We start from the raw sequence: 27059 nt of genomic DNA, 5'->3' as shown, positions 1-27059 counted from the left end.
AGCGTGTGCAGCTCTTGCAGAGGACCCAAATTTAGTTCCCAGCGCCAAGGTGGGCTGCACACCACTGCCTGTAAATCCAGCTTCAGGGGATTCCCACGCCCCCTACTGACCTCTGTGGACAACTGCACTTATAGGATTCCTCCTCCCACCCCACAAACACACGTGAACACGCATAACTCGAAATAAAAATAAATAAAAAATAAAAAGTTAAGGAGGGCATAGGGGAAGTTGTTTTTCCAAGGATGAACAGAGGTCCCTCGATGTGGTTGTCTCCTCCTAGTTCCGTGGACCCCTCTAAGATCAGGCTGGAGATACCTAAAAGGATGGAATTGACATCCCAGAGCGTCCTGGAAGTTGCCAGTTAGACATAACACATCTTCTTCCCTGACTGTTGATTTTACCTGAGGATGTGGCGGCAGATCCACTATTTGATATTAAGAATGTGATGGGGTCAGATGCAAACATCCCAGAACGTTCAAGATAAAACCTGAGACAGGCAAAGAGGGGTAAAGGGATGTTTTGCTTTTAGGAAATGGGTGAGAACTGCAGCGAGCTAGCCAGGCGTCGGGGTGCAGGGCGCGACGCACCCAGGCCTGCGCCGGGAGGGAGAAAGTGAAGCTGAGAGCCACTCCCAGCCTTGCTGGAATGCAGTTGGAGGGGTGGGGGGGCGAGCCGGGAGCGCGCGGCTCCCAATCACGGGCGGCGGAGGAGGTGGAGGAGGAGGAGGGCTGCTCGAGGAAGTGCGGCGTGAAGTTGTGGAACTGAGATTGCCCGCCGCTGTGAACCCAGAGCCCAGGAGCGCCCCTTCCCCGGCGGCCCCTTCCGGCGCCTCGCCTGTGCCTGCCCTCGCCGCGCCCCGCGCTCGCAGCCTGGTCCAGCCTGAACCATGGGGCCGGAGCCGCAGTGAACACCATGGAGCTGGCGGCCTGGTGTCGCTGGGGGCTCCTCCTCGCCCTCCTGCCCCCCGGAACCGCGGGCACCCAAGGTGGGTTTGTCATGGGGAGGGCGCGGGCCGCTGCGGCTGTGCCCACGGGCGACCGGGACCCCAGGGCCCCGTGAGCTCCTACAGCCGGGCGGTCCGGGGCGATGGGGCGATCCCGGCTGCCGGCGCCGCGGCCCGGAGGGGATCAGAGCAGCTGGAGATGGGGCAGTCACTCGGAGGACCACACTGGAGATCAGGACCGGCCTCCGCTGACCACACCGGAGCTTTCCGGGCTCAGAGAGGCTCCGGGAACTCCTCGGGGAAAGTTCTCTGAAACTTGTCTGAAAGTTTTCCTCCGGAGGGTGTGCGGAGCGCTGTGCGTGCGTGCGCGTTTCCCCCCTTCCGAGCCCCCTCACGCTTTCTCAAAGCTCTTCCAGTTGGCAGCCTCCGCCTCCGGACAGGACTGGGCAAGATGCCTTCGGGGGTCCCCTCTGCTCTGCCCCTCCCCCTCCCCACCCCCCCCTCCGGCTCTTTTGGTTTAGTAAGTTACTCCAGCTTCCTGCGGGGTCGCAGTGAAGGGGGGGGGGGGGCGGTGGGGAAAGTAGCCGGTCCAGTTGAGCAGGGAGGACCCAGTGGCGGGTCCCCAGTTGAGTTGTTTCTCCATGGTGTCTGGGTTTGAGGGGGACGGAAGGGGGGTAGGCATTTGTTTTGAACAAGTTTTTTTTTTATTTTTTTCTTTTTTCTTTTTTTCTGTGCTGGGGATGGAACACCCCCTACCGCACTGTCATACCCCAGTCTCCGGCGTTTAAGAGCTGTATCACTGGGCTGCACTTCCCACAGTTCTGTTTTGAACAAATTTCCTTAGCGCCTCTTCAAGAACTGTGTGCTTTAGGAGTCTGGGAAAGCTCCGATCTTGAAGGGTGGTTGTGTGTTCTCCGGTTTTCATTTAGTAAAGTGGGAAGGGTTCCTGGGCATTTGAGGGGAAGGCATCGAAAAGAAGTAAGATCAGCCAGAGACCGAGAACTGGGTTGCTCTCTTGCCTCTGTCCTCTGTCTTCGTGCTGGGGGCTGGGAGGGTGACCCGGCAGGGTATATACTAACCCGTATGTCCATTTCTACCGTAAGCGTAGAAGCTGATATACACTCCCTGTGTGTCTGCTCTGCCGGGCCGGTGAGTGGGTGGTTTGCGTGCATTCCTTCTTCAGTCCTAAGAACAACTCCACAGTAGAGCCTCCACAGCAGGCTTCTCATTGTGCCGGGGTGAGAACTCAGGCTGGAGAGCTGAAGTATCACCGAATAAGGGGTGGACCCCAGGCAGTGTGACTCCCAGTCACATATTTGAAACCATAATATGAATCTACCTGCAACAGTGGGAGCACCAAGCTTCCTGATTCAGTAGGCTGTAGGAAGACAGAGAAAGCAGGTTCTGGGAGCAATGGATGTTCTCCAGAGGCCTGGGAGCCTGGAGATTACTGGGGTGTCATCTGTGTGTCCCCCAGAGTCCCCACTGCTGTTCTTTCTGTGGGGTACCTCTGTATGTCCGAGGTGTTTATGATGGTCGTATGTTTGTGTGTTGGGCTTTGTGTTGCCAAACAGCAATCTCTCTGCTAACTTGGGGACATGAGATGAACTCTGCCCTCTCCAGGAACTCCTCCCTCAAGGTAGTAGGCTATATCTGCTGTAAACAGTGCGGGATGCCCCTTGCCTGGCTGAGGACCAAGGATGAGGATTCCTTTCAGTTTCTCAGGAGGGCATCCTTACCGTGGACTTTCTGTTGAGAAAAGTGAGACCAGGCCCTTACCCTGAGTCTGGGAGTGGAGTTGGCCAGGGGTGAGAGGCCTTATACTGTAGAGTGGGAACCTGAGGGGTCAGTTCTCCATACTGTAGAGTGGGAACCTGAGGGGTCAGTTCTCCGGATGGGGTAGGGGGCCGCTGGGTGCAGAGGAACAAAACAGTTTGTCTTGCCAGGACATGGTTAAAAAGGCAGAACGCCATCCAGCTGCCTCTAGCTCCAGATTTTACCCCAGAACTGGTGAAGGGCAGGTTATGTAGGGAAAGGAGATCTGGGGAGAGCCTGAGGGTCAAGATGTTGTTGGGATCCTTAGGGCTCTAGGCTTCGTGGCGTGCAGTGAACACACATCTTTAACCTTGCAGGGCTCGTTCATGTTTCAGTTCTAGTGTGGTTCTCTCCAAACCCTTCCCTCCTTCTGCTCTAGGAGACTAAATAGATTCTTCTTGCAGAGGACATGGGCTCCGTTCCCAGCACCCGTGGTGGCTCACAGCCTCCTAACTCCAGTTTTGTAGACCTGATGCCCAATTCTGACCCCCACAGGTACCAGGCATGTGTGGAGTGTACACACGAGGGCAGGCAAAGCGTTCAAACACATCAAATAAAATAAACCCTAACAAGAAAAAGAAAAAAGTGTATTGCATTTCAAAGTGAAATGGAAGGGCTTTCTCTTTTTTTCCTCATTTGTAATTACCCAGCTACTGCTCTATACCTGCTTCTCACCTTGTAAAAAAAAACCTCTGTGTGTTCGTTCCTACATGGCAGGTCCTTTTCCATAGATGGCTTTGTCCCCTCTCTGCACTGTCCAGAGAAGTGGGTGGACAGATGAAAAAAACGAACCTCAGAGAAACGAAGAGGCTTATCAGGGGCTTTTAAGAGGTGGTCAGCGTTCTGTCATCCACCAGGCATGGGTGAAATGGGCCTTGGGGCCGCCAGGCAGTCACACAGGGAAGAAGGGCTAGTCTGTTACTCGGTGTGGCTTTCCAAGCCCCTAACCCAGGCTGGAAAAGGTGCCCTGAGATGGGGGCCTGAGATGCCTTCCTGGCTGCAGAGTTAGCTCCCTTCCTGTCTAGCCCGTGCTAGCCTTTCTTGGGCCCTCAGTAGTGCCAGGGACGGAGGGCAGGAAGGTGTCGAGACCACTGGGATCCACAGGCCCATGGGAATGTAGGCAGATCAAGGGGAAACATGAGGAGCTGATGGAGGTTGGGCTGGAAGGCAGAGGAAGGCCCTGGGAAGGTGGGCGCATGAATGATCAAGGGAGGAGAACCCCTTTCCTGTCCCCAACCGGTGGACAGCTCTCCTGGTCTCTTGGAGTGACAGTTCTGTTATTTGCTAGGTCACCAATCAGGCAGAGGATGTGAAGGGGGCCTGTGTATTGTCGGCAGTGGTGGTGGGTGAATCCTTAAAACCTGTGTTTGGGTTGCTGTGGTCTGTTTATAGAGCTTGCTTGTGTTTACAGAGTGCTTCTCCCTTCCTCCCCTTTAACTCTCAGGGCCCTCTGAAGGGAGGAAGAGTTGTTGCCACTTGTTGAGTTCAGTAAATATTCACCACGGGGCCAGCTATGTCCCAGTCACTGTTCGCTTTAGAGATCTGAGTCTGATTTAGCATATGCTCACTTTGGCCCAAGAGGAGCTGAGCTAGGGGTCTGGACAAAAGAACCTGAGTCCAGGCTCTGCTCTGCCACCCGTGTCATAGAGCAGGTGTGTGCGGCAAGGGAGTCCTGGCGTCATTTGAGAGAGCTCTGGCCTCTGGCCTGGTTGGGAAGCTTTGGGGATGTAGGTAGTTTCCTGGCAGTGTTTATGAAGACCTAGGGAAGTGTTGGCTTTCATATTGTGAGCAAGATAGCAGCTGGGGGCGCCCCCATGCAGGAGGTCCTGGGCTCTGTCCTCCACACTGCAAATGAAGAAAGAAGACAGAACACAGCTGAGTACTAGCTGGGAGACAGGAACCCACCTGAGAAGCCCTGAGCTGGGGCTAAACCTTGATTACCAGTGTTCAGCAGGAGGGACATGAAGGACCGTGGCCAGCTCTGAGCAGAGGGATGGTTACTTCTTCTTTCCAGTTTGGAGGCTCTTGACTAGATGTCATTCACACACACACTCATTCATTCATTAATTTATTCATTCATTCAGTAGATACTTGTCCAGCTCTCACTGTGAGCCCTGGCTTTGCTCTGAGATGGTCTTGCTTTATACTACTTTTGTCTCCAAGAGTGGGAAGATGGGGCTTCTGTCTTGGAGGCAGAGAGCATCCCTCTGTAGAATTAGAGCCTTTTGCCCCACCCTGAAATTCATGGGCCAGGGTGGTTATGGGGACTGTGGTCAGAGCCGATGGGGTGAGTCTGGTACGGAGTGGGGAGTGGGAGGGAGGCAGAGACTTGGAAAGGATCCAGAGGCTTTCCTGGCTGGCTGTCAGCGTGGTGTTTGGGTGTGGGGTCAGCTGGCAGCTCTCAGCTCCCCTGGAGGAGGTCTCGGTACCAATTTTCCCACCTGTCTGCGAACACTTTAAGACTCTTACTCAAACCGACCACAAATCAGATAAACAAACTGGCTAGTGGGGTGTGGCTGCCAGTCTTTCTGACCTTCTGCCCAGCCCAGCCACTCTGCCCTGCCTGAGCCTGTGTGTTTATTGGTCACACTGGAGAATTAGTGTGTTTTTATGCTCGTGGGGGGTGTGACATTGTTATTTTGTGTGCGCTGAGGTTTCATGGAGGGAACAGGGGATCTGAGGCAGACTTGGATTCAGATCTCATCTGCCTTGCTTGGTTGCTGGTTTTGCTGTTGTTTTGGTTTGGTTGGTTGGTTGGTTTTTTTGGGCGTTGCGGTGCAGGCACTGGGACTCGGACCTTGTACATGGTCTGCAAGTCATTTATTGCTGAGCCTGTTTTAGGATCTTGGAAGGATCCGTTTCCTTCTTTGTAAAACAGAGGCAGTCTCCTCAGCATCTGATGTATACAGTAGGCACTCAGTTCGGTTACCATGGCAACTGCTAATGTTGATCTCCTTTTGCTTGGCTGCCACAGCTGGTGTCCCTTCCCCTTGGAGATGAGGCCACAGAGGGCCGCAGGGGGTAAACTGCCTCAGGGGCTGGGCCCCTACTCCAGCTCTGCCATCCTGTCCCCAGCTAGGCTGGAGCTGGGATCTGGGCCTAGAGACAGCTGTGCTTGGAAGCAGCTGAAGCTGCGATGCTGGGGGAGGTCCTGGCAGCAGGGCGTTATTTTGGGCCCTGTTGCCACCCCTTGCTCCTGTTTCTTTTGGGAGACTCGGTGTGGGGGGGTGAGCGAGAAAAGAGAGGATAGGGTGCTAGTGGGTGCGGTATGGGGTCGCAGGCCTGGTTGTCTCCCCTCTATCCAAGAGATGAGCCTTTGATTTCTATTTCTGTTCCTTCCCCTCCTCCCTCCTTGCTCCCTTCCCTGTCTGCCTAGAGGGGCAAGAAGAGGACTCTGAATGTTACTAGAAGGCCTTCAGTTTGAGGCCATTGAAGGCAGCCTGGGAGCCCAGGAACTTGCCCTCAAGCCTTCCCCAGATCTGGAGGCAGGAGGATAACTAGGATTTGGCTTTAGGTTCCATGTAGCTGGTACAGCAGGGCTTCTGAAGTCTGATCTCGAAGCTGGTCATTGTACTGTCTCTTGATTCTGCACACAGTCGCTGGAAGGCAGAGCGGTAACCCATAGGGATTCTTAGCAGCTCAGGCACCCGTGGGCCTGTGTATGTAAAGGCAACACCTCCACCCGCCTTCCCCCCAACCTCCTGGGCAAGATGCTCCCGGTGATTCATCTTCTCACCCGAGCAGAAAAACAAGTTCAACTGGGCACTTTAATCTCTTTCCTGCTGGTAGGCTCAGTGCCAGCTGCTACCTGGAGCCCCCTAGCTGGGGAGGGGGGCAGCTTCTCCTATTTGAGGACTTTAGTGGGAATATCTGGTCTCTAGGAAACCAGCTGAGAGTCAGGTAGGCAAGGGGATGGCAGTGCATTTTGTGACCCCAAGTTGATAGTTGGCATCGGGCAGGTACACAGAGCTGACGTAGTGCCCTTGTGGCAGGAGTTTCGTGGCATAGCTTCTGCCAGCTGCTTCTGGAGTCTTGCCCCAGGAGGTGGTGAGGGTGAGGGTGAGGGAGCCGGTGTAGAAACCTGCAGATTGTGCCTCTCCCTGGTCAGGATCTGCAGCCGAGGCCCCTAGCTGGTGTTCTAGGCTTTTCTTCTCCATGTGAGCCCTGCAATGATGGCCAGGCCCCTGACTCCCCTTATGTCCCAGCAGAGCGTCCAGCCAATCTTCCTGGCCCATGTTTTGGGTAGTCCTGTGGGGGCGGTTATCCTGAGCAGGGAGTTGACATGTGGGTGTGCTGGAATGGCAGAAGGAGGATGCCCTGAGTTTATTTGCCTGGGAGGCCAATGGGGGTATCCAGAGGGGTCTGATTCATCATCGTCTCTCTTCGGGGATTTTTCACCCTCAGTTCTGGGACAAAGGGAGGCTTTCTTTGCCTGCTGAAACCCTAAATGGGTGGTAAGCCCTAAAGGGCTGACACATTGGAGCCCCACTGAATGCACAAGGTGGCCCAGCTAAATAGGGGGCCTCTCCCCAGTTTGCCAACTTCTTCCCAAACACGAGAGCATTCTTCTGCTGTAGACCTTGTGGATGCAGGGGCATGGGCGGAAAGGCCGTCAGCCATGCCTTCTCCCTGTCTGAGATGACATGACTCCAGGGAGTGAGTGTGGAGAAGGCGACTAGATTGGAGAAGGTCATGAGCTGTGTCCTGACCTACATCCTCCCCTCCGCCAGTGTGCACCGGCACGGACATGAAGCTGCGGCTCCCTGCCAGTCCAGAGACCCACCTGGACATGCTCCGCCACCTCTACCAGGGCTGCCAGGTGGTCCAGGGTAATCTGGAGCTTACCTACTTGCCCGCCAATGCCAGCCTCTCATTCCTGCAGGTGAGACCGGGTCCTGCTGAGCCCCCTGTGTGTGTGAGGAGGGGGGGTACCCTTCTCCTCTGTTTCCTCTCTTGTGGCTCCTCAAATAGGAATGCCTTTGATACCTGTGTAAACCCAGATGACCAGTTGACTCCCTCTGCAGTGGCTGCTTCAGCTCTCCCCATCAACTGTTCATGTAGGGATGTGAGTTCCAGGTCCAGTTCTGTGAATGTGGTCTAGACCTTTAACCTCTCCAGGCCTCGGGCCGCAGTTTCTCTATGTATTAGACTAGCAGACATCCTGACCCACCATTGTGAAGAATGCGAGAGAAATGTCTGAGGGAAGGTTATAGCAGGAGGGAGAGGAGTTTAGATCGTATCCACAGGCCCTGGAGACAACTGCAAGGGGACAGACGTGGCCTGTGAAATCACAGATGCCATCTTACCCGGCCCTACCTGTCAAAGATGAAACTAGAGATATACAGAGGGTGGGTCTCTGGCTCCAGCTGCCAGAGCGTTCCTGTACTCTTGTCAGCCCTGGTCCCTCAGGCCTCGGATCTGGTGAGACCAGATGGGGGAGTAGCTTAGGGCTCTGTCATCCTAGGGGGCAAGACGGCTCCATGGCCAGGGGGCCTTGCAGGACATAGCCCCAACCCTGGGTTACCCTCAGGCCTTGTGAGGTGCAGGCACTTCTCAAGCCCAGACTCGCTTACCTTCCGCATCCCCTGCCTTTCCCGCCAGGACATCCAGGAAGTTCAGGGATACATGCTCATCGCTCATAATCAGGTGACGCACGTCCCACTGCAGAGACTGCGCATCGTGAGAGGGACCCAGCTCTTTGAGGACAAGTATGCTCTGGCTGTGCTAGACAACCGAGACCCTCTGGACAATGTCACCACCGCCCCAAGCAAAGCCCCAGAAGGGCTGCGGGAGCTGCAGCTTCGAAGTCTCACAGGTGCCTTGCTGCCATTGCAAGCTTCTCCTCCTGGGTCTTGTTTGCTGACTAGGGCCATTCTGGCTCAGGCGGGGCTCGGTGGGGTTATGTATGATACCCCCTGGCTGCGTGCAGACCAGACAAGCCTCCCTCTCTTTGCACCCCTATGAAGATTAGAAAAAGAAGGCCGTGTGGTGGCTCAGTGGCAGAGTGCTTGGTTAGCATGTGCAAGGCCCCAGGTTTGATCCCCTTCTTTTCAGGAAGTTGCAGCTTGCATCAGATCCGTGATTTAATTATTAGAGATCAGACCGTTGGCTTTTTGTTTGTTTGTTTGTTTGTTTGTTGTTGTTGTTTTTTTACCCCTTCATCTTGGCCGTGTCAAAGTGTGCAGTGGACAGTCCATCCGTGGAACTGCACGTGGCAGCCCTGACCTGACCCTGTCCCACCCAGGGCACCAGGTGTTTTGCATGCTGACTCCCGGTTCAGTTCTGCTGCAATCCTGCAAGTCCTGCTACTAACCCACCGAGTGTGTTTGTTTCTGTTATGTTTATTTTGTTTTTCTGGTCTTGTTGTTTTGAGACGTGATCTCACTACATAGCCCCAAGCAGTCCTCCTGCCTCAGCTCCCTAGTGCTGGGATCACAGGCATGCCACCACCCGCCTTCTCCAGTGTTCTTCTCACTCTACAGATGAGAATTCGAGGCATGCAGAGGAGCAATGACTTGTTCAAGGTTACACAGCCAGTCAGTGGTAAAGTGGGGTTTCAGACTTTAGGGACTTTTTTTGTTGTTCTGGTGCATGCTGAGTGCTTGCTCTGCCACTGAGCTATCCCCCTGCCTTGGAGCCTCTCTGTTCACCCCCACACAGTGTGCACAGGGTGAGGCAAAGGCAGCCGGGGACCCCCACCCACGTGAACATACCCACTCTGCCGACCCGATCCCCTCTTCCTCATCCTTGGTTGTTCCTGTGTGTGGCTGCTCACTGGGGAAGCAGGAGGCCCCAGGGAGGCTGGAAGGGAGCTGACCACTTCACCTTCCCCACAGAGATCCTGAAGGGAGGAGTTTTGATCCGAGGGAACCCTCAGCTCTGCTACCAGGACACCGTTTTGTGGAAGGATGTCTTCCGCAAGAATAACCAGCTGGCTCCTGTAGATATAGACACCAACCGCTCCCGGACCTGTAAGCCCTGCTGCTGAGACAGCCCGCCTGACCCAGACCTCTAACCTACAGCCCCATCTCAGCCACCACCCTGCCCACGCCTTTCTTGTCCTTATTGCTGTCTCCCTGCTGTAAGCAGGATCTCCACCTGCTGAGGCCTCTTGCCCTTTTGGGTCCTCCCCTTACTATGCATCTGCACTTGGGCTCTGCTGACATATTCTTCCCACCAATCTGTCGCTTCCCAGTGCCTTCCCCTCCCACTGCCTCCTCCCCTTCACTGCCTCCTCCCCCTCACTGCCTCCCCATGACTGCCTCCCCCCACTGCCTCCTCCCCCTCACTGCCTCCTCCCCCTCACTGCCTCCTCCCCACTCCCTCCTCCCCACTCCCTCCCCCTCACTGCCTCCTTCCCCTCACTGCCTCCTCCCACTGCCTCCCCCTCACTGCCTCCTCCCCACTCCCTCCTCCCTTTCACTCCCTCCCCCTCACTGCCTCCCTCCCTTACTTTGTCCCTTCCATTCCTTCCTTAGGCCCACCCTGCGCCCCAGCCTGTAATGACAATCACTGCTGGGGTGAGAGCCCTGAGGACTGTCAGATCTGTGAGTCTGAGGGAGACTTGGCATCTGGAGGTGGGGCTGGGGCAGGTGGACAGCTGGGAGTGGTGGGGTGACTTATTTGGGATAAGCTGTCTCCTAGAAGGCGATGCTATGCTGCTGAGGGTCTGCTGCCCAGGCCTCACCCAGCACCTATCCTGTCCTCTCCTCAACAGTGACTGGCACCATCTGCACCAGTGGCTGTGCCCGATGCAAGGGCCGGCTGCCCACTGACTGCTGCCATGAGCAGTGTGCTGCAGGCTGCACGGGCCCCAAGCATTCTGACTGCCTGGTATGTGCCCCTTGAGCCAATCCTCCAGGACACAAGGGGTGGGCATCTTTCCTGGCACTGCCCTACTGCCATTGGCGCACCAGGTTGCAACATCCCAGTGACCACCAGCGGCCTGTCTCTGCCAGGCCTGCCTCCACTTCAACCATAGTGGCATCTGTGAACTGCACTGCCCGGCCCTCGTCACCTACAACACAGACACCTTCGAGTCCATGCCCAACCCTGAGGGTCGCTACACCTTTGGTGCCAGCTGTGTGACCACCTGTCCCTGTGAGTGCTGGGTAGAAGAACATCATTTTAATGCCTTGGCTAGGGAAAATGGCTGGTATAAATGGGAGCATGTTGTGAGTGTTGGTGCCCATTGGAGGGCTGGTCACGACTCTCCAGTCCAGCCACCTCATTGTTTTCCTTAAAAATTATTATATTTATTTTTGTTTTATGTGCGTGAGTGTTTTGCCTGGGTGTGTGTCTGTGCACCATATGCGTGTGGAAGTCTGAAGAAGGAGTCAAATCCTCTGGACCTGGTGGTTGTGAGCTACCATGTGGGTGCTAGGAACTGAACCTGGGTCCTCTGCAAGAGCAGCCAGTGCTCTGAGCTGCTGAGCCATCTCTCCAGTCCTTCCTTGCTTTTTCTCTTTTTGTTTTGGTTTGTTCTAGTCAGGGTCTATCTTTGTAGTCCTGGCTGTCCTGGAACTTGCTGGGTAGACCAGGCTGGCCTTGAACTCATAGCAAGCATCCCGGCTCTGCCTCCCAAGTGCTAGGATTAAAGGTGCGCGCCACGGCTTAAAAAAAAAAAAAAAAGATTTCCTGGCTCCGTTGTTACTTAGTGGCCTAAAGATGGGGGTGATTTGCATAACTCCAGGCTTTGCTTTCCCTTTTTGCAAAATGCAGATAACGGTGCTTTTGGAATAGGAGGAAATGGTGATCCCGAGTCAGGTGCAGAGAGGGCCTTCAGGGATGGGTTGGTAGTATTCCTCTTAGACCTGGGCACAGAGGCCTTGCTCATGGTGGGTTGGGAGGCTGGGCGACGTGGATTTGCGTTCCCAATCTGTGCAGACAACTACCTTTCTACGGAAGTGGGATCCTGCACTCTGGTCTGTCCCCTGAATAACCAAGAGGTGACGGCCGAGGATGGAACACAGCGGTGTGAAAAATGCAGCAAGCCCTGTGCCCGAGGTACCAGCTGCAGCCCCTGACTGCCATCCCAGCCTGGCCCACCCTACTGTTGCTTAGACCCCCCCCCCCCCAATGCTTTTCTCCCACTGCCCTGCCTACCCTGCCCCTCGCCAAATCTGTCTCCTGAGTGTCTCTTGCCAGCGTAGGGAAGAGACTTGCCACTTCAGGAGGGGATAGCGGACAGGTCTCTGGTATGCCATGTGGTGCTGAGATGGCCCCTTTGGCACCACCCTTTCCTTCAGTGTGCTATGGTCTGGGCATGGAGCACCTTCGAGGGGCAAGAGCCATCACCAGTGCCAATATCCAGGAGTTCGTGGGCTGCAAGAAGATCTTTGGGAGCCTGGCATTTTTGCCAGAGAGCTTTGATGGGTAAGGGTACACAGTGGCCTGAGGTGGCGTCAGGGAAGACCCAGGTGTAGCAGCAGCATCTCTGAGGAATCCCTAAGTGGGGGAGACCAGAGGGAGCCAGGGATGTGGCGTTGAAGGTTACTTTTTTTTTAAAAGATTTATTTATTATGTATGCAGTGTTCTGCTTGCATGTACACCTGCATGCCAGAGGAAGGCACCAGATCTCATTACATATGACTCTGAGCCACCATGTGGGTGCTGGGAATTGAACTCAGGACCTCAGGAAGAGCAGCTAGTGCTCTTAACCTCTGAGCCATCTCTCTAGCCCCCGAAGGTTACTTTTATGAACAACTTGTTATCCATAGACATGGTCATACGTGGTGATCAAACCATCCGGATGAAGTCCAGTGCTCCCATCCCAGAGGGAACAGTGTTAAAGTTTAGTGTGTTCCTGTAGGGCTTCTGGAGATTGGTGGACACAGAGAGACAGTGTCGGCTGGCAAGGCTGGCTTATTGAAGCTGCCATGTACCCTTGCTTTGAGGAGTTGTTCACAACAGTTTTGTTGAGCCTGCCTATTTTTTTTTTTACTTTTATTTTATGTGTATTGGTATTTTGCCTGCATGTGTGTCTGTGTGAGGGGTCAGAAGCCCTGGAACTGGAGTTACAGACAGTTGTGAGCTGCCATGTGGGTGCTGGGAATTGAACCCGAGTCTTCTGGAAGAGCGACTAGTGCTTTTAAAGGCTGAACCATCTCTTCAGCACCCAAACTGCCTCATTTTTTATCATAGCTACAGAACAGGAGGCAGCAGAGACAGGCAGCAGAGTCCAGACTTGGGTTTGATACTTACCGGACCTCCCGTGTGTGTGTGTGTGTGTGTGTGTGTGTGTGTGTCTGTATATCAGTGTGTATCTGTCTTTTCCTCTGTGCGTCTGTGTGTCTGAAGGGCAGCCGCAGGTGTGGCTCCTTAGGAGCCATCCATCTTGTTTTTCAAAATAGAGCCCCTCACTGGCCTGGAGCTCACCAGAACAGGCTAGGCTGACTGGCTAGGGCACCCCAGGAACTGTCTTTACCACTTCCATGTTGGGGTTGGGTTGCAAGCTCGCCATCACACAAGGGCGTTTTAATGTGGGTTCTGGGTATTGAACTCAGGTCCTCACACTTGTATGGCAGAGTCATGCTCATTAGCTTCATTGCCTTCTCCTTTCTATGTCTCATAGCCCTCGTGTGCAGGATGAAGACCGTCATAGCTCTGCACGAGGTGGTTCTAAAGTCTGAAAGAGTTAATGTTTGGGACGCTCTAAGAACAGGGCTCGAGGACCCTGAGTGCTCTGTGTTTGTGTTTCAGACCCTGCAGAGATCAGGGTTTTATGTAGCTCCCCTGTTCACTCATGGCTTCTTGGGCCATTTTCAGATGTCTCTCATACAAACCACTCAGCTTGTTGATGTCTCTAGCAACTGAAGCCGGCCATTTTCAGGTGTCTCTCATACAAACTGCTTGCTCAGCTTGTTGATGCCTCTAGCAGCTGAAGCCGGCGTCTTTGCTGGCCATACTTCTGCAAGGGAGACTTCTAGCTCAAAGGACACAGATGTTGTGCTGCCAGATTTGGACCCTAGGCTTTGAGTCTCAGGATCGGAACAGCCACACTTGATTAGGCTTTAAGTGAAGGTGTCGGTGAGGGAGGAGAGTGGTGTCTCAAGGCCAACTGGGGCTCCTGACCTCCATCCTCCTGATCCTTCCAGGAACCCTGCCTCCGGCATTGCCCCCCTGAGGCCTGAGCAGCTCCAAGTGTTTGAAGCCCTGGAGGAGATCACAGGTGAACTGTCTTTCTGTGTCCTGCTGGGGGCAGGGGCCAGGGGGTGGGGGTGGGAGTTCTGGACCTTTCTGCATACCCAGCCCCCTATTCTGCCTGCAGGTTACCTATACATTTCAGCATGGCCAGACAGCTTCCATGACCTCAGTGTCTTCCAGAACCTTCGAGTCATCAGGGGACGAATTCTCCATGAGTAAGTGTGAGCGGAGGGGGCCGAGGGGGCCCTGCTCCCCAGTTACACCACCGGAGCTTTAACATGAGTCTGCAGAGCATTCTGAGGCAGGAGGAGGGTGACAGTGGCCCTTTGGTGGCAGAAAAAATGGGCCTAGAGTAGGTACCTTCTTGCAACTGGAAACCTCCTTTCCACAGTGGTGCCTACTCATTGGCGCTGCAAGGCCTGGGAATCCGCTGGCTGGGGTTGCGCTCACTGCGGGAGCTGGGTAGCGGACTGGCGCTCATTCACCGCAACACCCGTCTCTGCTTCGTACACACTGTACCTTGGGACCAGCTCTTCCGGAACCCCCACCAGGCCCTGCTCCACACTGGGAACCGGCCAGAGGAAGAATGTGGTAAGACAGGAAGCCCAGCACTGAGGGCCAGTGCGCAGGAGTATCAGTAGCCTCTGGCCTGTGCAAGCCTCCTGTTTTTAGAGCCCTTTGTTGTTGTTGTTTTGAGATAGGATCTCACTACGCAGCTCTGGCTGTCCTGGAACTCACTATGTTGGCCAGGCTGGCCTCAGGCTCACAGAGATCCGCCTGCCTCTACCTTCTGAGTGCTGGGATTAAAGGCGTAAGCTATTATGCCTGCTAGAGCCTTGTCCTTCTCTTGCCTGTGATGGGTTGGCCTTGTGTAATGGCTTCCAGCTGTGTCCTTCCTTGCTGCCCAAACACCCATCCCTTCCCTATTTTTTGAACCACAGGATTCTTCCTTTCCCTGTGTCCTAGCATCAATCTCTATCCCTTCAGGCCAGAGCCATGCTTACAATACAGCCTGTTGGCTTAGACCCGAGCCTCTCTGAACACCTCTGCTGCTTTTCTCCTCACTGCAGGTCTCGAGGGCTTAGCCTGCCACCCACTGTGTGCCAATGGGCACTGCTGGGGACCAGGGCCCACCCAGTGTGTCAACTGCAGCCAGTTCCTTCGGGGCCAGGAGTGTGTGGAAGAGTGCCGAGTTTGGAAGGGGTATGAGCGGCAGAGGAGTGGGTGGCTTGAGGGGTACACAGGACTCCTCCCAGACCCCTTACCACACCCACCTCTCTTGAAGGCTCCCTAGGGAGTATGTGAGTGGCAAGCATTGTCTGCCCTGTCACCCCGAGTGTCAGCCTCAAAACAACACAGAGACCTGCACTGGATCGGTAAGGTGCTAGGGGAGGGACTGGCAGGTTGCTACAGGATAAAATATTCCCAGAGAAGGCTCAGCCTAGACCTGGATAGCAGTTGGCGGAGGGAGGGGGGTGCTGACCACATTGGGCTGTGGACCCTGGGATACTCCTTCATGCTGGTGATGCTTCAGTTCCCAAGAAGGCCTGTGTCTTTGGATGTGACTGTGCTAAGGACCAAATCCAGGCCCTGTTTCCAAACTCAGTTTTTCCTTCTATAGGGAGAATGTTGTAATAGTTCCTGCCCGGTTGGGGTGTGGTGAGAATGAAATTAAATAGGATTTGGCACAGCGCCCAAGCACGGAGAAAACTTTGTACATAATAGCTGTCACTTGTCACACCTTGGAGAAGGCACGTCCCTCTCTGGGTGCCTCCATTTCCTTGTAATGAACAGGGATGTTTACCTCAGTGACGGGGAGGCAGGGTTGCTAGTTAGTCAGGGACGTGGGGCTTGATCCTTCAGTGTAAGGATGGTGGTCCTCCCCCTCCCCACACGCAACTCTTCCTCTCTATCCAGGAGGCTGATGAGTGTAAGGCCTGCACCCACTACAAGGACTCACCCTTCTGTGTGGCTCGCTGCCCCAGTGGGGTGAAACCAGACCTCTCCTACATGCCCATCTGGAAGTACCCGGATGAGGAGGGCATATGCCAGCCGTGCCCCATCAACTGCACCCATTCGTGAGTGGAGGGAGTTTTTTTCTGTAGAAAGGAGGGCTTTCATGATAGGAGCCCCTTGGAGCTCTTGTTCTGAAAGGAGAATAAACCCACCTTCATTCATATCGAGATGTAAATTTAATTTTTTTTTTTTTTGAGACAGGGTTTTGTATATAACAGCTCTGGCTGTTGTCCTGGAACTCTGTCTGGTAGACCAGACTGGCCTTGAACTCAGAGATCCACTGTCCTCTGCCTCCCAAGTGCTGGGATTAAAAGTGTGCGCCGCCACCACCTGGCTGAGATGTCATTTTTGTATTTTTTTTCTAATCACTAAATAACACATAAGGGGCTGGAGAGGTGGTTGTGTGGTTAAGGGCACTGTCTGCGCTTTCAGAGGATTGGAGTTTGGTCCCTCGGGAGACTCATGGTTTCTATTAACTCTAGCCTCCAGAACTCCAAGGTTTTTTTTCTGGCCCCTGCAGGTACACACATATACTCAGACACTTTACAGATATAGAAAACTAAAAATAACTCATTAGGGGTTGGCACAATGGTTCGGTGGGCAGAGGCACTTGCTCAAAAGCCTGATGATTTCAGTTAAATCACCAGGGGAAACTGTCCAAATTATTCACAGTTGAATTGCCAGCAGCATTCTTTTCTATCTCGCCTGGAAATTTAAAATTTTTAATGTGTTACTGTAATTACATTTATTTGTGTATGTGTATGCATGCTGGGCAGGCATTCATGTGCAAGACAGGCAGGTGGAATCAACCCCAGGGTTGATTCTCTCCTCCTCCCATGTGGAGCTTAGGGATCGAACATAGTCTTCAGGCTTGGCTGTAAATGCCCTTACCTGCTGAGCCATCTTACCAACTACCGACGTGACCACTTCTTCCTTCCTTCCTTCCTTCCTTCCTTCCTTCCTTCCTTCCTTCCTTCCTTCCTCCCTCTCTCTCTCTTTCTTTCTTTCCTTCTTCCTTCCTTCCTTCCTTCCTCCTCCCTTCCCTCCTTCCTTCCACCTGCCCTCCCTCCCTTCCTTCTGAAAAGACCCTCGTTTTCAAGGGTGGCGATTTCCCCCTTAACTCGATGACCCAAACCAACAGATGCAATTAGCATGAGGTTATTTTATTAATTTCACAGGCGTCTGTGGGTGAATCAGCAGGTCTCGCCAACTGATCACACCGATCCAACTCTTTATTCAGCTTTTATAGGTTTACAGGTTACATGGGGAGGGGGGCTTAGTAACAGTAATTCTATTGGTAGGGGCTTGGGTCATCTTGGGGACAGTCCCATTTGTCTGTTCCCAGGTTTTTCTCACAAGGTATACTTCATCAATTTGACAGCTGTGATAAGGAGGTCTGAGATCTTAGTCCGGTCAGCTAGTCTCTTGACCAGATGTATCCCATAAAATACCCTGCTCTGGTGCCAGTTGTCCATAACGGAGACAGTATCTGACCCAAAGGTCACCTTATCTCTGTCTCCTAAAGGTTAGCTCAGTTCACCTCTGTCGTTTATCAGGACTGGCCAGGACACCATTCTAAATTTATAGGGGGGCATTCTGGTCTTGTAAATGAAACAGCCAGTCGTAAAATGACCTAAGCTTCCCAAACATCTGAGAAAACAGCTCCCTGTGAGTGAATGATCCTTGATCTGCTGGAAAAGCTGCTGATGGTCTGTTCTCATTCTCCCAGACTTGCAACTATATATATATATTCCTCATTTTTGGAATCCATATTTATTTCTTGGACTCTTCACTTCCTTCCTTCCTCCCTCCCTTCCTTCCTTCCTTTCTTCCTTCCTTTTTTCTCTCTTTCTTCCTTTTTCTTTAAACTGCATTGTCTTATTTCATGTGTATGGGTGTGTTTTAATTAGGGTGTCTATTGCTGTGATAAACACCATGATCAAAAGTAACTCGGGGAGAAAAAGGTTTATTTAGCTTCCACTTCCACATCACAGTCCACTGTCATCCAGGGAAGTCAGGGCAGGAACTCTAGACAGGAATCTGGAGGCAGGAATTGACGCAGAGGACGCGAAGGAACTTTGCTTCCTGGATTGCTCCCCTTGACTTGCTCAGACTTACAGCATACTAGATCACCAGCCCAGGAGTGACACTGCCCACAGTGAGCTGTACCCGCCCATATCAATCATCAATCTAGAAAATGCAGCACAGGTTTGCACACAGGCCAGTCTTGTGGGAGCACATTCTCAAGGGATGCTCCCTCGTCTCAAGTGACTATAGCCTATGGCAAGCTGAAATATAAGTGGCTAGTATAGATTGTTGTCTGCATGTATCTATGCACCGTGTGTGTGCCTGGTGCCTGTGGATGCCAGAAGAGGCAGTCAGATCCCTTGGAAGTAGAGTTACAGAGTGTTGGGAGCCACTATATGGGTGCTGGGAATCAAACCCGGGTCCTCTGGAAGAGCAGTCAGTGCTTGTACCTCCTGTTATCTCTCCTGCCCTCCTCCCTCTCTCCCCCCTGCTCTGTCTCTCTCTCTCTTTGTCTTTCTCTCTCTTTCTCTCTCTTTCTTTCAGTTTTGTTTGTTTGTTTGTTTGTTTTGAGACAGGGTTTGTGTAGCCCTGACTGACTGTCCTAGAATTCTATAGAGCAGGCTGGCCTCCAACTCAGAGATCCGCCTGCCTCTACCTCTCAAATTCTTTGATTAAAAGTGTGCCACCACCGCCTGGCCTGCCCTCATTTTTTTTTTTAAAAAGTATTTATTCTTATTTCATACACATTGGTATTTTGTCTGTGTGCGGGCATTGGATCCCCCAGAACTGCAGTTACAGACTCTTGTGTTCTGCCACGTGAGTGTCATGTGGGAACTGAACCTGGGTCCTCTGGAAGAACAACCAGTTCTCTTAAGTGCTGATTCATCTCTGCAGTCCCCTGCCCTCGTTTCTTAATGTAATCCAACTCCTCTCTACATAGTCTGTGCTCTGCTCACCCACTTCCTGTGTCCTTTTTTGTAAGCTCATCTCGGTCTCCCCCTCTACAAACTTCTCCGTTCGTAGCATGTCCCTCGGCACCAGCCCTGTTTGAGGGATGTTGCTCTTGTTTTTTAAACAGTTCATTGCCATTCAGCTCCACACACAAAGGGGCATCTGTGCGCATGCCTTCTTGTGACCTGGTGTTGGCATGTTAGTGCCAACCGTTGAGGCAGAACTGTTGCTTGGTTGGCAGAGAGGGCCTTGTAGACCCTCTTCCACTAAGCTGCAGCCCAGCCCCACGGTGTTTAACTCTCCTCTCGTGTGCCATATGCCCTAGGCTTCTCTCATGGAGGGAACAGCTGATTTTTCAGCCTTGCTGTGCCCCCTTCCTGCCTAGCATAGGAAGTTACAGGAATACAGGGGAGGTAGGCTCCCAGACTAAAGAAGGAATCTTCCTATGGGCTGGCACAGACAAATCGGTGACCTGCAGCCCAGTTTCTGCCTAACATAATGGGGATAATAATCCACCACACCTGCGCCAGGAGGTTGTTCCCAGGGTTGATGATGGCTTTTCTCTTCTATAGCTGTGTGGACCTGGATGAACGAGGCTGCCCAGCAGAGCAGAGAGCCAGGTGGGCCAGAGCCCCAGAGGTACCCCATTGCCCCTGACTCCTTTGTTGACCCCGGGTGGTCCGCAGTACATAGAGGGATTTCCCAACATGCCACACGTGCCTCCCTCCTTAGCCCAGTCTTTCTCTGTTGACTTGTGTTTCAAGAAGTGGATGAGGACCTGCTCAGGATGCTGTGGGGTAAGGGATGTTAGGAATGTGGCTGGTGTCCCAAGAGGCTCCCTGGTGATGTTTCTCTAGGGACACTGGCCAGGTTCAAGTACCTAGAACTGGAGATAAACTGTGGCAGCATGCAGAACATCAGTGTTCAAGCTGGGTGGCTGGAGGTTTCCAGGAGGGGGCGCTGTGCTTCCTTTGCTCTTAGGTGGAGGATCAGGCAAGTCTAGAGTAGGGAAGAGATCTCTAGGGTGTCTGCAGTGAGCCCCAGAGTGCAGAGGGGGCCAGATCTGAAGGGTAGAGTTCTTGGCCACTGTGCTACGGATTGGCAGAGGCAAGCTTTGGAAAGGAGAAAAGCAAGCTGGGGTATGCTTTAAAGAGCTGTTTGCTCATGAAGCAAACATTCATGAAATGTTTGCTATATATATATATATATATATATATATATATATATATATATATATATATATATATATAGCAGGCCCTGTGCAGAGCAAGATGGGGTAAAAGGGATCAAGGATGGCTGGGCATGGTGGCACACACTTATGACCCCAGCGTTTGGAAGATGGAGGCACACACATGTAAGTGCAAAGCCAGCCTGGGCTATTCAGTCAAAAAAATAAGTGAACCAACAAATAAATGGCCTGATGAATATCGAGGGGCCCTATGTGCCCCAGGATGAGCTGAGTCATAAAAAGATTATATCAAGAAGAAATGGGGTCCTGGTAATGGGTGTCCTCGGTGCAACAGCCGGAAAGCATGGGAAACCATGGCTCTTTGGAGAGATTTGACTAGTACCATACAGTCTTGGGGTACACATTCCAGCACCCCATTTCAAGTGTGGCAGAATCCCTGGGGTGGGCACAGTGCAGATTAACAAGGTCTCTGTTGAATTATCTCCCATGAAGTGGGTTTTGTTTTGTTTTGTTTGTTGTTGTTCGTTTTTCAAGACAGGGTTTCTCTGTGTAGCCTTGGCTGTCCTGGAACTCACTCACTCTGTAGACCAGGCTGGCCTCGAACTCACAGAGATCCGCCTGCCTCTCCCTCTTGAGTTCTGGGATTAAGAGCGTGTGCCACCCCGCCCAACTTCCCATTGTGTTTTTGAGCCAAAGCACATTCCTGTTCCTTCATGGGGTCTCTTCAAATTTCCTCCCTAGACTAGCCCTAATCTCTGATTTTGGTCTCTGTTTTCAGCCCAGCGACATCAATCATCGCAACTGTGGTGGGCATCCTGTTGTTCCTGGTCATAGGGGTAGTTGTTGGGATCCTAATCAAGAGGAGGCGGCAGAAAATCCGGAAGTATACAATGCGCAGGCTGCTGCAGGAAACTGAGGTGAGGTGGTGGGGGGAGAGGGTCTCCTAGCCCCTCCCCCATATGCAGATTGCTTGGCGCTCACCCTACCACCCTCTCAATCCAGCTAGTGGAGCCACTGACGCCCAGCGGAGCCATGCCCAACCAGGCTCAGATGCGGATCCTCAAAGAGACTGAGCTAAGGAAGGTGAAGGTGCTTGGATCCGGAGCTTTCGGCACCGTCTATAAGGTCAGGAGGGACCGGGTTCTGGCACGGGTGGATATGGAGGGGCTGTGCCTGGAGGGGCGTAGACAAGAGAGAGAAATGGGCCAAGCTGGAGAGGGGAGAGGCTACTCCTCAGTGGCTTCTTGGGGACCCGTGGGATCTGAACCACAGACCTGACTCGAGTCTTTTCTTTCTGTTCAGGGCATCTGGATCCCAGATGGGGAGAACGTGAAAATCCCCGTGGCCATCAAGGTGTTGAGGGAAAACACATCCCCGAAAGCTAACAAAGAAATCCTAGATGTAAGCCCCTTCTCCTTCTCCCTTGGAACTTGTGAGAAGCCCCCTAGCTGCAGATCTGGGCTGCTTTCTCTTCATTAGGGTTTGAGATGGAGCCCCTAAACCTTGACTCTTGATCTTCCCGGTCTGCAGACCATGCAGGGATGGGAGAGCCTAAGGAGGGGAGTATGGTGGGTGGGAGTAGGTGGTTTCCTTTATCTCAGTGTACCCTTCCCTGCAGGAAGCGTATGTGATGGCTGGTGTGGGTTCTCCGTATGTGTCACGCCTCCTGGGCATCTGCCTGACATCCACAGTGCAGCTGGTGACACAACTTATGCCCTATGGCTGCCTTCTGGACCATGTCCGAGAACACCGAGGTCGCCTGGGCTCCCAGGACCTGCTCAACTGGTGTGTTCAGATTGCCAAGGTATGTGCTTGGGGGCTTCTGACCCTGCAGGTCCTTTGGGTGCAAATCCCTGTCTTCATCTGATGCCAGGATGGGGTGGGGGGGTATCAGTAAGGTGAGACCCAGACTCCGGTTCTACACTGGTACTCATTTTTCAGGGGATGAGCTACCTGGAGGATGTACGGCTTGTGCATAGGGACCTGGCTGCCCGGAACGTGCTGGTCAAGAGTCCCAACCATGTCAAGATTACAGACTTCGGGTTGGCACGGCTGCTGGACATTGATGAGACGGAGTACCATGCAGATGGGGGCAAGGTTGGAGAAGGGAGGGGTGGGGTGGTATCTGGCTGTCAGGAGAACTTTGAGAAGGGTCACGTCCCTACCACACCCATTCAGGACTTTTTGCTCTGTGTTCCCAGGTACCCATCAAGTGGATGGCATTGGAATCCATTCTTAGACGGCGGTTCACCCATCAGAGTGATGTGTGGAGCTATGGTGTGTGGCGGTGGTGACGGAGGGTTGGATGAGTAGCCTTGGCAGGGTGGGATACGGGTACGAGAATGAGGGTGGGTATGGAGGAGAGGGGGAGGGCTGCTGATGCCCACCCTGAGTTGGCCTGTGCCCACCTGGGGTATGAGGAGACTAGCCCCTCTCATTGTACACCTGTCCCTGCTTCCTGTCCCTGCTCTCCTGATGCCTGTCTGTCCTAGGTGTGACCGTGTGGGAGCTGATGACGTTTGGGGCCAAACCTTACGATGGGATCCCAGCCCGGGAGATCCCTGACTTGCTGGAGAAGGGAGAACGCTTGCCTCAGCCTCCAATCTGCACTATTGATGTCTACATGATTATGGTCAAATGTGCGTGGTGGGTGGGGCTGAGCCTCAGGTATAGAGGAGGGGTGGTCTGACCTGTGTGTGGGTTCTGGGGGAGGAAGAGTGAGATGTGAATGGAGAGGTGTCCCTGAAGGAAGCCTCCAAAGGTGCTTTGTCCCACTCACAATGGAAGTCCTAGCTGCTCGAGAGGACAGCTGTTGAGGGGAAAGATGCCAGTTTAAAGGAGCACCTAGGAGAAACGCTCCAGGTCTCCGGCTCAAGATCCAGAGTCCATTTGTGCTTCTCTGCCATGTGAGGACTTGGGGTTTAGCCAGGTGGTCTAGGCCAGACTCAGAGGGAGCAAGAAGGGGCCAGGCAGCTGGTCCTCAGCCTGGTCCTGGGATAAGGATGCTAAGCTCTCTCCTGCGCTAGGTTGGATGATAGATTCTGAATGTCGCCCGAGATTCCGGGAATTGGTGTCAGAATTCTCCCGCATGGCGAGGGACCCCCAACGCTTTGTGGTCATCCAGGTACTGGGCCTTCCCACATCATCCCTGTCCTAACAGCATCCTCCTTCCTGCAGAGGGAAGGGACCTGGATGCCAGTTCCCCAAGCCCAGTCCCCACCTCTAGTCCAAGCTTGGTGAACCTTTCTGGGGAACTTAACGCTGGACTGGGGAAGGGCTGTCACTTGGTGTCTCTTTCCCTAGAACGAGGACTTGGGTCCATCCAGCCCCTTGGATAGTACCTTCTACCGTTCACTGCTCGAGGATGATGACATGGGGGACCTGGTAGATGCCGAAGAGTATCTGGTCCCCCAGCAGGGATTCTTCTGCCCAGACCCTGCTCCAGGCACCGGGAGCACAGCCCACCGTAGGCACCGCAGCTCGTCTGCCAGGGTCAGTGCCCATCTTAGAACAGAGGCTACCGGGGTCCTTTCCCTTGGTGCTCCCCGACATTTACCTTTCCTTAATATTCCATGATCAGTACTGCTTTCCAACTCTTGGGGCTCCATTCCCTTCATAATGACTCCACGGTGACCTGTGTTTTTGTCCTGGGAACCTATCATTCCCCACCAAGGTCCCCCTCCCAGACCTTTGAGTAACTTCTCTCGTGACCCTCTCTGACCCAGAGTGGAGGTGGTGAGCTGACACTGGGCCTGGAGCCCTCAGAAGAAGAGCCCCCCAGGTCTCCACTGGCTCCCTCAGAAGGGGCTGGCTCTGATGTGTTTGTTGGTGACCTGGGAATGGGGGCAACCAAAGGGCTACCGAGCATCTCTCCACACGACCTCAGCCCTCTACAGCGGTACAGCGAGGATCCCACATTACCCCTGCCTGCTGAGAATGATGGCTACGTTGCTCCCCTGGCCTGCAGCCCCCAGCCTGGTATGGAATCCAGGCCTGAGAGATTGGGAAGAGGGGAATTGGGAACCTTCGGGCCACACCCACTGAGGGGCAGCACTGGGGCAGGGACATCTTAGTTCTTTTCTCTAACAGCTCCTCTTCTCTCCTGCAGAATATGTGAACCAGCCAGAAGTTCGGCCTCAGCCCCCCTTGACCCCGGAGGGTCCTCTGCCTCCTGTCCGACCTGCTGCTGCTACTCTAGAAAGACCCAAGACTCTCTCTCCTGGGAAGAATGGGGTTGTCAAAGACGTTTTTTCCTTTGGGGGTGCTGTGGAAAACCCTGAGTACTTAGCGCCCAGAGGAGGCACTGCCTCTCAACCTCATCCTTCTCCTGCCTTCTGCCCAGCCTTTGACAACCTCTATTACTGGGACCAGAACCCATCAGAGAAGGGGTCTCCACCAAGTACCTTTGAAGGAACCCCTACGGCAGAGAACCCTGAGTACTTGGGCCTGGATGTGCCCGTGTGAGGTTACGTCTGCAGAGACCCTGTTCTGCCTTCAAAGGGAGGGAAACCTGGCTTGTGCTCTCCCTCACCGCAAAGCAGGGAGAGGCCCTCTGGCCACATTACATCCAGGGCAGCCTGCTGTGTCAGGAACCCACCCTATGGAGCCTTTCTCACTGCTTGAATCATCCTGAGTGGTTGAGAGGGGCCATGTGGCTGGAAGAGACGGCACACTGGACAGCTTCAGTGGAACCCAGACTCTGCTCTGACAGTCTATAGGGTCCAATGGATATTACAGTCATGGCTTCTTTGCTTGGCCTGGCTCTCTTGGTTCTGAGGACTGAGGGAAGCTCAGCCCAGAAGGGAAGAGGCCCCAAGCAAATATCTTGGGAACAGCACAACCCACTAGGACTGAGTTGTGCGTGCATCCCAAGAGGCAAGGGATTGCACTAGCATCCAGACCATCCTTGTACAGAGTGTATTTTGTTCTGTTTTTACTTTTGTTTTGTTTTTTAAAGATGAAATAAGGACACTGTGGGAGAGTGGCTGTTATATGGAAGTTAGGGAGTGGTGTACCTCCTTGTCCATTTGCAATGAGATTTGTAAAATAGCAGGACGCCAGCCTACGTCTGTGAGTGGCTCTGGGCCAGGCCTTCCTGCTCACCTGACACACAGCTCTCCCTCGAGCTAGTGGGTAGTTTGAGGGGGTTTGGTTTTGGGTTGGGGGATGGGGAGTTAGGATTTCTTTCTGAGGACCCTTTGGCAACAGGGTCGTTCTCCATTGGACACACTCATTCCAAGGCCACCACCGGAATGAGGTCCTCTGCCCCTAGGGGGAAAGTAGGGTGGGGGGAAGGGGCTGTCTGTGTGACTCATCTTCCTTGCCTTAGAGAGCTGCCTCTGTCCAGAGAAGGCCAACCCAATAGGTGTTAACAGGTCCAGACTGACCTCTGTGCTCCGGCAGGCTGGACATAAACACACACCAGTTGGCACAAGTGTTTGTTGCGCTAATAGCTCTTTATTACCAGTAGCTGACACTACCCAGGACTTGGGGGAAAATAAGTTACAGCATCTGTGGCATGTGACAGGAACTGCCAAGCTGGGGAGAGGACCGAGCTGCAGAGGGCACCGATCCCGGGAGAGGGGTGTGAGATGGTCGTGGAAATGCCCACAGAGAACATCTCTTTTCTGCCTCCAAGACCATAGAAATGTCTAGTCCCTCGTTGTGCCCAAAGGGGCTAAGTGGAGCTAAGTGAGGGGCAAAAGGCAGAGGAAGTTCCTAGTGGAGCCCCAAGGAAACAGATTTGAACCCCAGAACCAAGCTTCCGAGAATCACGTGTTGTCACAGGATGACACAGGGAGGCCGGCTATTGGTGATTTTTTCTAGAGGTTCTCCGTTGCTGGCTCTTCGGATGGCCTCAATGAGCTAGAGGGCAGAGACCGGGCAAGTGGTAAGCATAGGAGAGGAGGGTGTGCCTCAGCCATGCTTCCGATGCTGCCAATACTCACATCTTTCTCATAAGGAAAACCCCCATTCTCCAGCTTGGAGAACACCAGCTGTCCATTGATCTCAATCTCAAAGGCCCCTGGTATGAAATAAACGCAAGAGTGAGCTAAAAACAGGCAGACATCCAGGGAGGTCCTTGGCACTCCAGAGACTACAAGCAAGACGGTTCATGGTCTCCGCTGACACCATGTGTGACCCGGGTTTTAGATCCTTAAGCCATTCGGCCCAAGAACCTAGGGAAGACTCACCTGCGTGTCCCTCCATCACGCCATTAAGGGCTTTCACTCCAAACCCACACTAGGCATTTTCAATGTGCCAGACCCTGCTAGGGGGTTTATACACAGTCAGCTCTAGAAGGCAGGAGACCTGGTGTTTATAATACAGACTGACTCAGCAGGTGCTCTGCGGACCTCACCTGTTCCCCCGTGTCGCGACTCAATCTCGATGCCCGGATACTCCTCCTTCACGGCGCTCGCCAGCTCCAGGTAGGTCGCCTCAAAGCCGCAGGGTTCACTGGGGAGAAGAGACGTAGGGTGAGCTGGGGCTCCGGGGGTGGGGCCTCCCGTGGACCCACCCCCATCTTGCCGGCGAACACAGGGCTCCTTTTCAGCCCCAGAGGCTCACCAGTACTCCACGACGATGTGGACTCCACTGCCTGCTTCCACCTCCCCGGGAGGGGGCACTACGGACACCTGTCCCGGCTCCCCACTCATTGCTGCCCGCTCCGTTGCAGGGCTGCTTCCGGGTGTGACGTAAGTCAAATCACGTGAGGGGCGTGGCGAACCTCTCCTTGCGTCTGGGCGCCCCCTGCAGTCACCAGCTACTACTACGTCTTGTTTCTGTACTGCAGCTGGAGAGCGAGTATCCAGGACTCAGCTGGGCAAACCTATCCAAACCCTCCCTGATCTGGGTTTTGAGAGCCCTGCATTTCTTCGGCGTCCGTTGCTCACTGGACGTCATGGATTTGCTTAAATAACGAACTGCCTCTGATTGCAGAGCTCTTTTCCATTTACAAAAGACAGAGAA

At 53.5% G+C, this 27059-nt stretch overlaps 2 protein-coding genes across 2 annotated transcripts; one reads left to right on the top strand and one right to left on the bottom strand.

The window, feature by feature from the left end:
• Window positions 1–753: 753 nt before the first annotated feature.
• On the top strand, window positions 754–24995 carry Erbb2 (erb-b2 receptor tyrosine kinase 2). Its single transcript, XM_038325691.1, has 27 exons — window positions 754–985; window positions 7489–7640; window positions 8360–8573; window positions 9595–9729; window positions 10237–10305; window positions 10476–10591; window positions 10717–10858; window positions 11645–11764; window positions 12007–12133; window positions 13855–13928; window positions 14028–14118; window positions 14295–14494; window positions 14974–15106; window positions 15189–15279; window positions 15821–15981; window positions 19471–19518; window positions 20866–21004; window positions 21090–21212; window positions 21390–21488; window positions 21706–21891; window positions 22029–22184; window positions 22289–22364; window positions 22580–22726; window positions 23114–23211; window positions 23391–23579; window positions 23813–24065; window positions 24196–24995. The coding sequence occupies exons 1-27, from the start codon at window positions 913–915 to the stop codon at window positions 24549–24551; spliced, it is 3768 nt and encodes a 1255-aa protein (XP_038181619.1). The 5' UTR covers window positions 754–912; the 3' UTR covers window positions 24552–24995.
• A 529-nt stretch (window positions 24996–25524) lies between these two features.
• Mien1 (migration and invasion enhancer 1) lies at window positions 25525–26780 on the bottom strand. The gene is made up of 4 exons (XM_038328053.1): window positions 26658–26780; window positions 26449–26546; window positions 26036–26112; window positions 25525–25952 (listed from the first exon to the last, which is right to left on the bottom strand). Exons 1-4 carry the CDS (start codon window positions 26744–26746, stop codon window positions 25869–25871), a joined length of 348 nt encoding a protein of 115 aa, XP_038183981.1. The 5' UTR covers window positions 26747–26780; the 3' UTR covers window positions 25525–25868.
• Window positions 26781–27059: the final 279 nt, after the last annotated feature.

Source organism: Arvicola amphibius, chromosome 4 (assembly GCF_903992535.2).
Source record: "Arvicola amphibius chromosome 4, mArvAmp1.2, whole genome shotgun sequence".
Lineage (NCBI taxonomy): Eukaryota > Metazoa > Chordata > Mammalia > Rodentia > Cricetidae > Arvicola > Arvicola amphibius.
Note: the sequence above shows the minus strand (reverse complement) of the source record. Positions and strands in the feature narration are given on the sequence as shown.

Bases quoted from the DNA above. Each gene is read 5' to 3' on its own strand.
- Erbb2 (XM_038325691.1), top strand. From the start codon at position 913: ATGGAGCTGGCGGCCTGGTGTCGCTGGGGGCTCCTCCTCGCCCTCCTG. The intron at 986-7,488 runs GTGGGTTTGTCA...CCCCTCCGCCAG, and splicing joins CGGAACCGCGGGCACCCAAG to TGTGCACCGGCACGGACATG. The intron at 8,574-9,594 runs GTGCCTTGCTGC...CCTTCCCCACAG, and splicing joins GCAGCTTCGAAGTCTCACAG to AGATCCTGAAGGGAGGAGTT.
- Mien1 (XM_038328053.1), bottom strand. From the start codon at position 26,746: ATGAGTGGGGAGCCGGGACAGGTGTCCGTAGTGCCCCCTCCCGGGGAG. The intron at 26,547-26,657 runs GTGAGCCTCTGG...TCTTCTCCCCAG, and splicing joins CACATCGTCGTGGAGTACTG to TGAACCCTGCGGCTTTGAGG. The intron at 26,113-26,448 runs GTGAGGTCCGCA...ATTTCATACCAG, and splicing joins GTCGCGACACGGGGGAACAG to GGGCCTTTGAGATTGAGATC.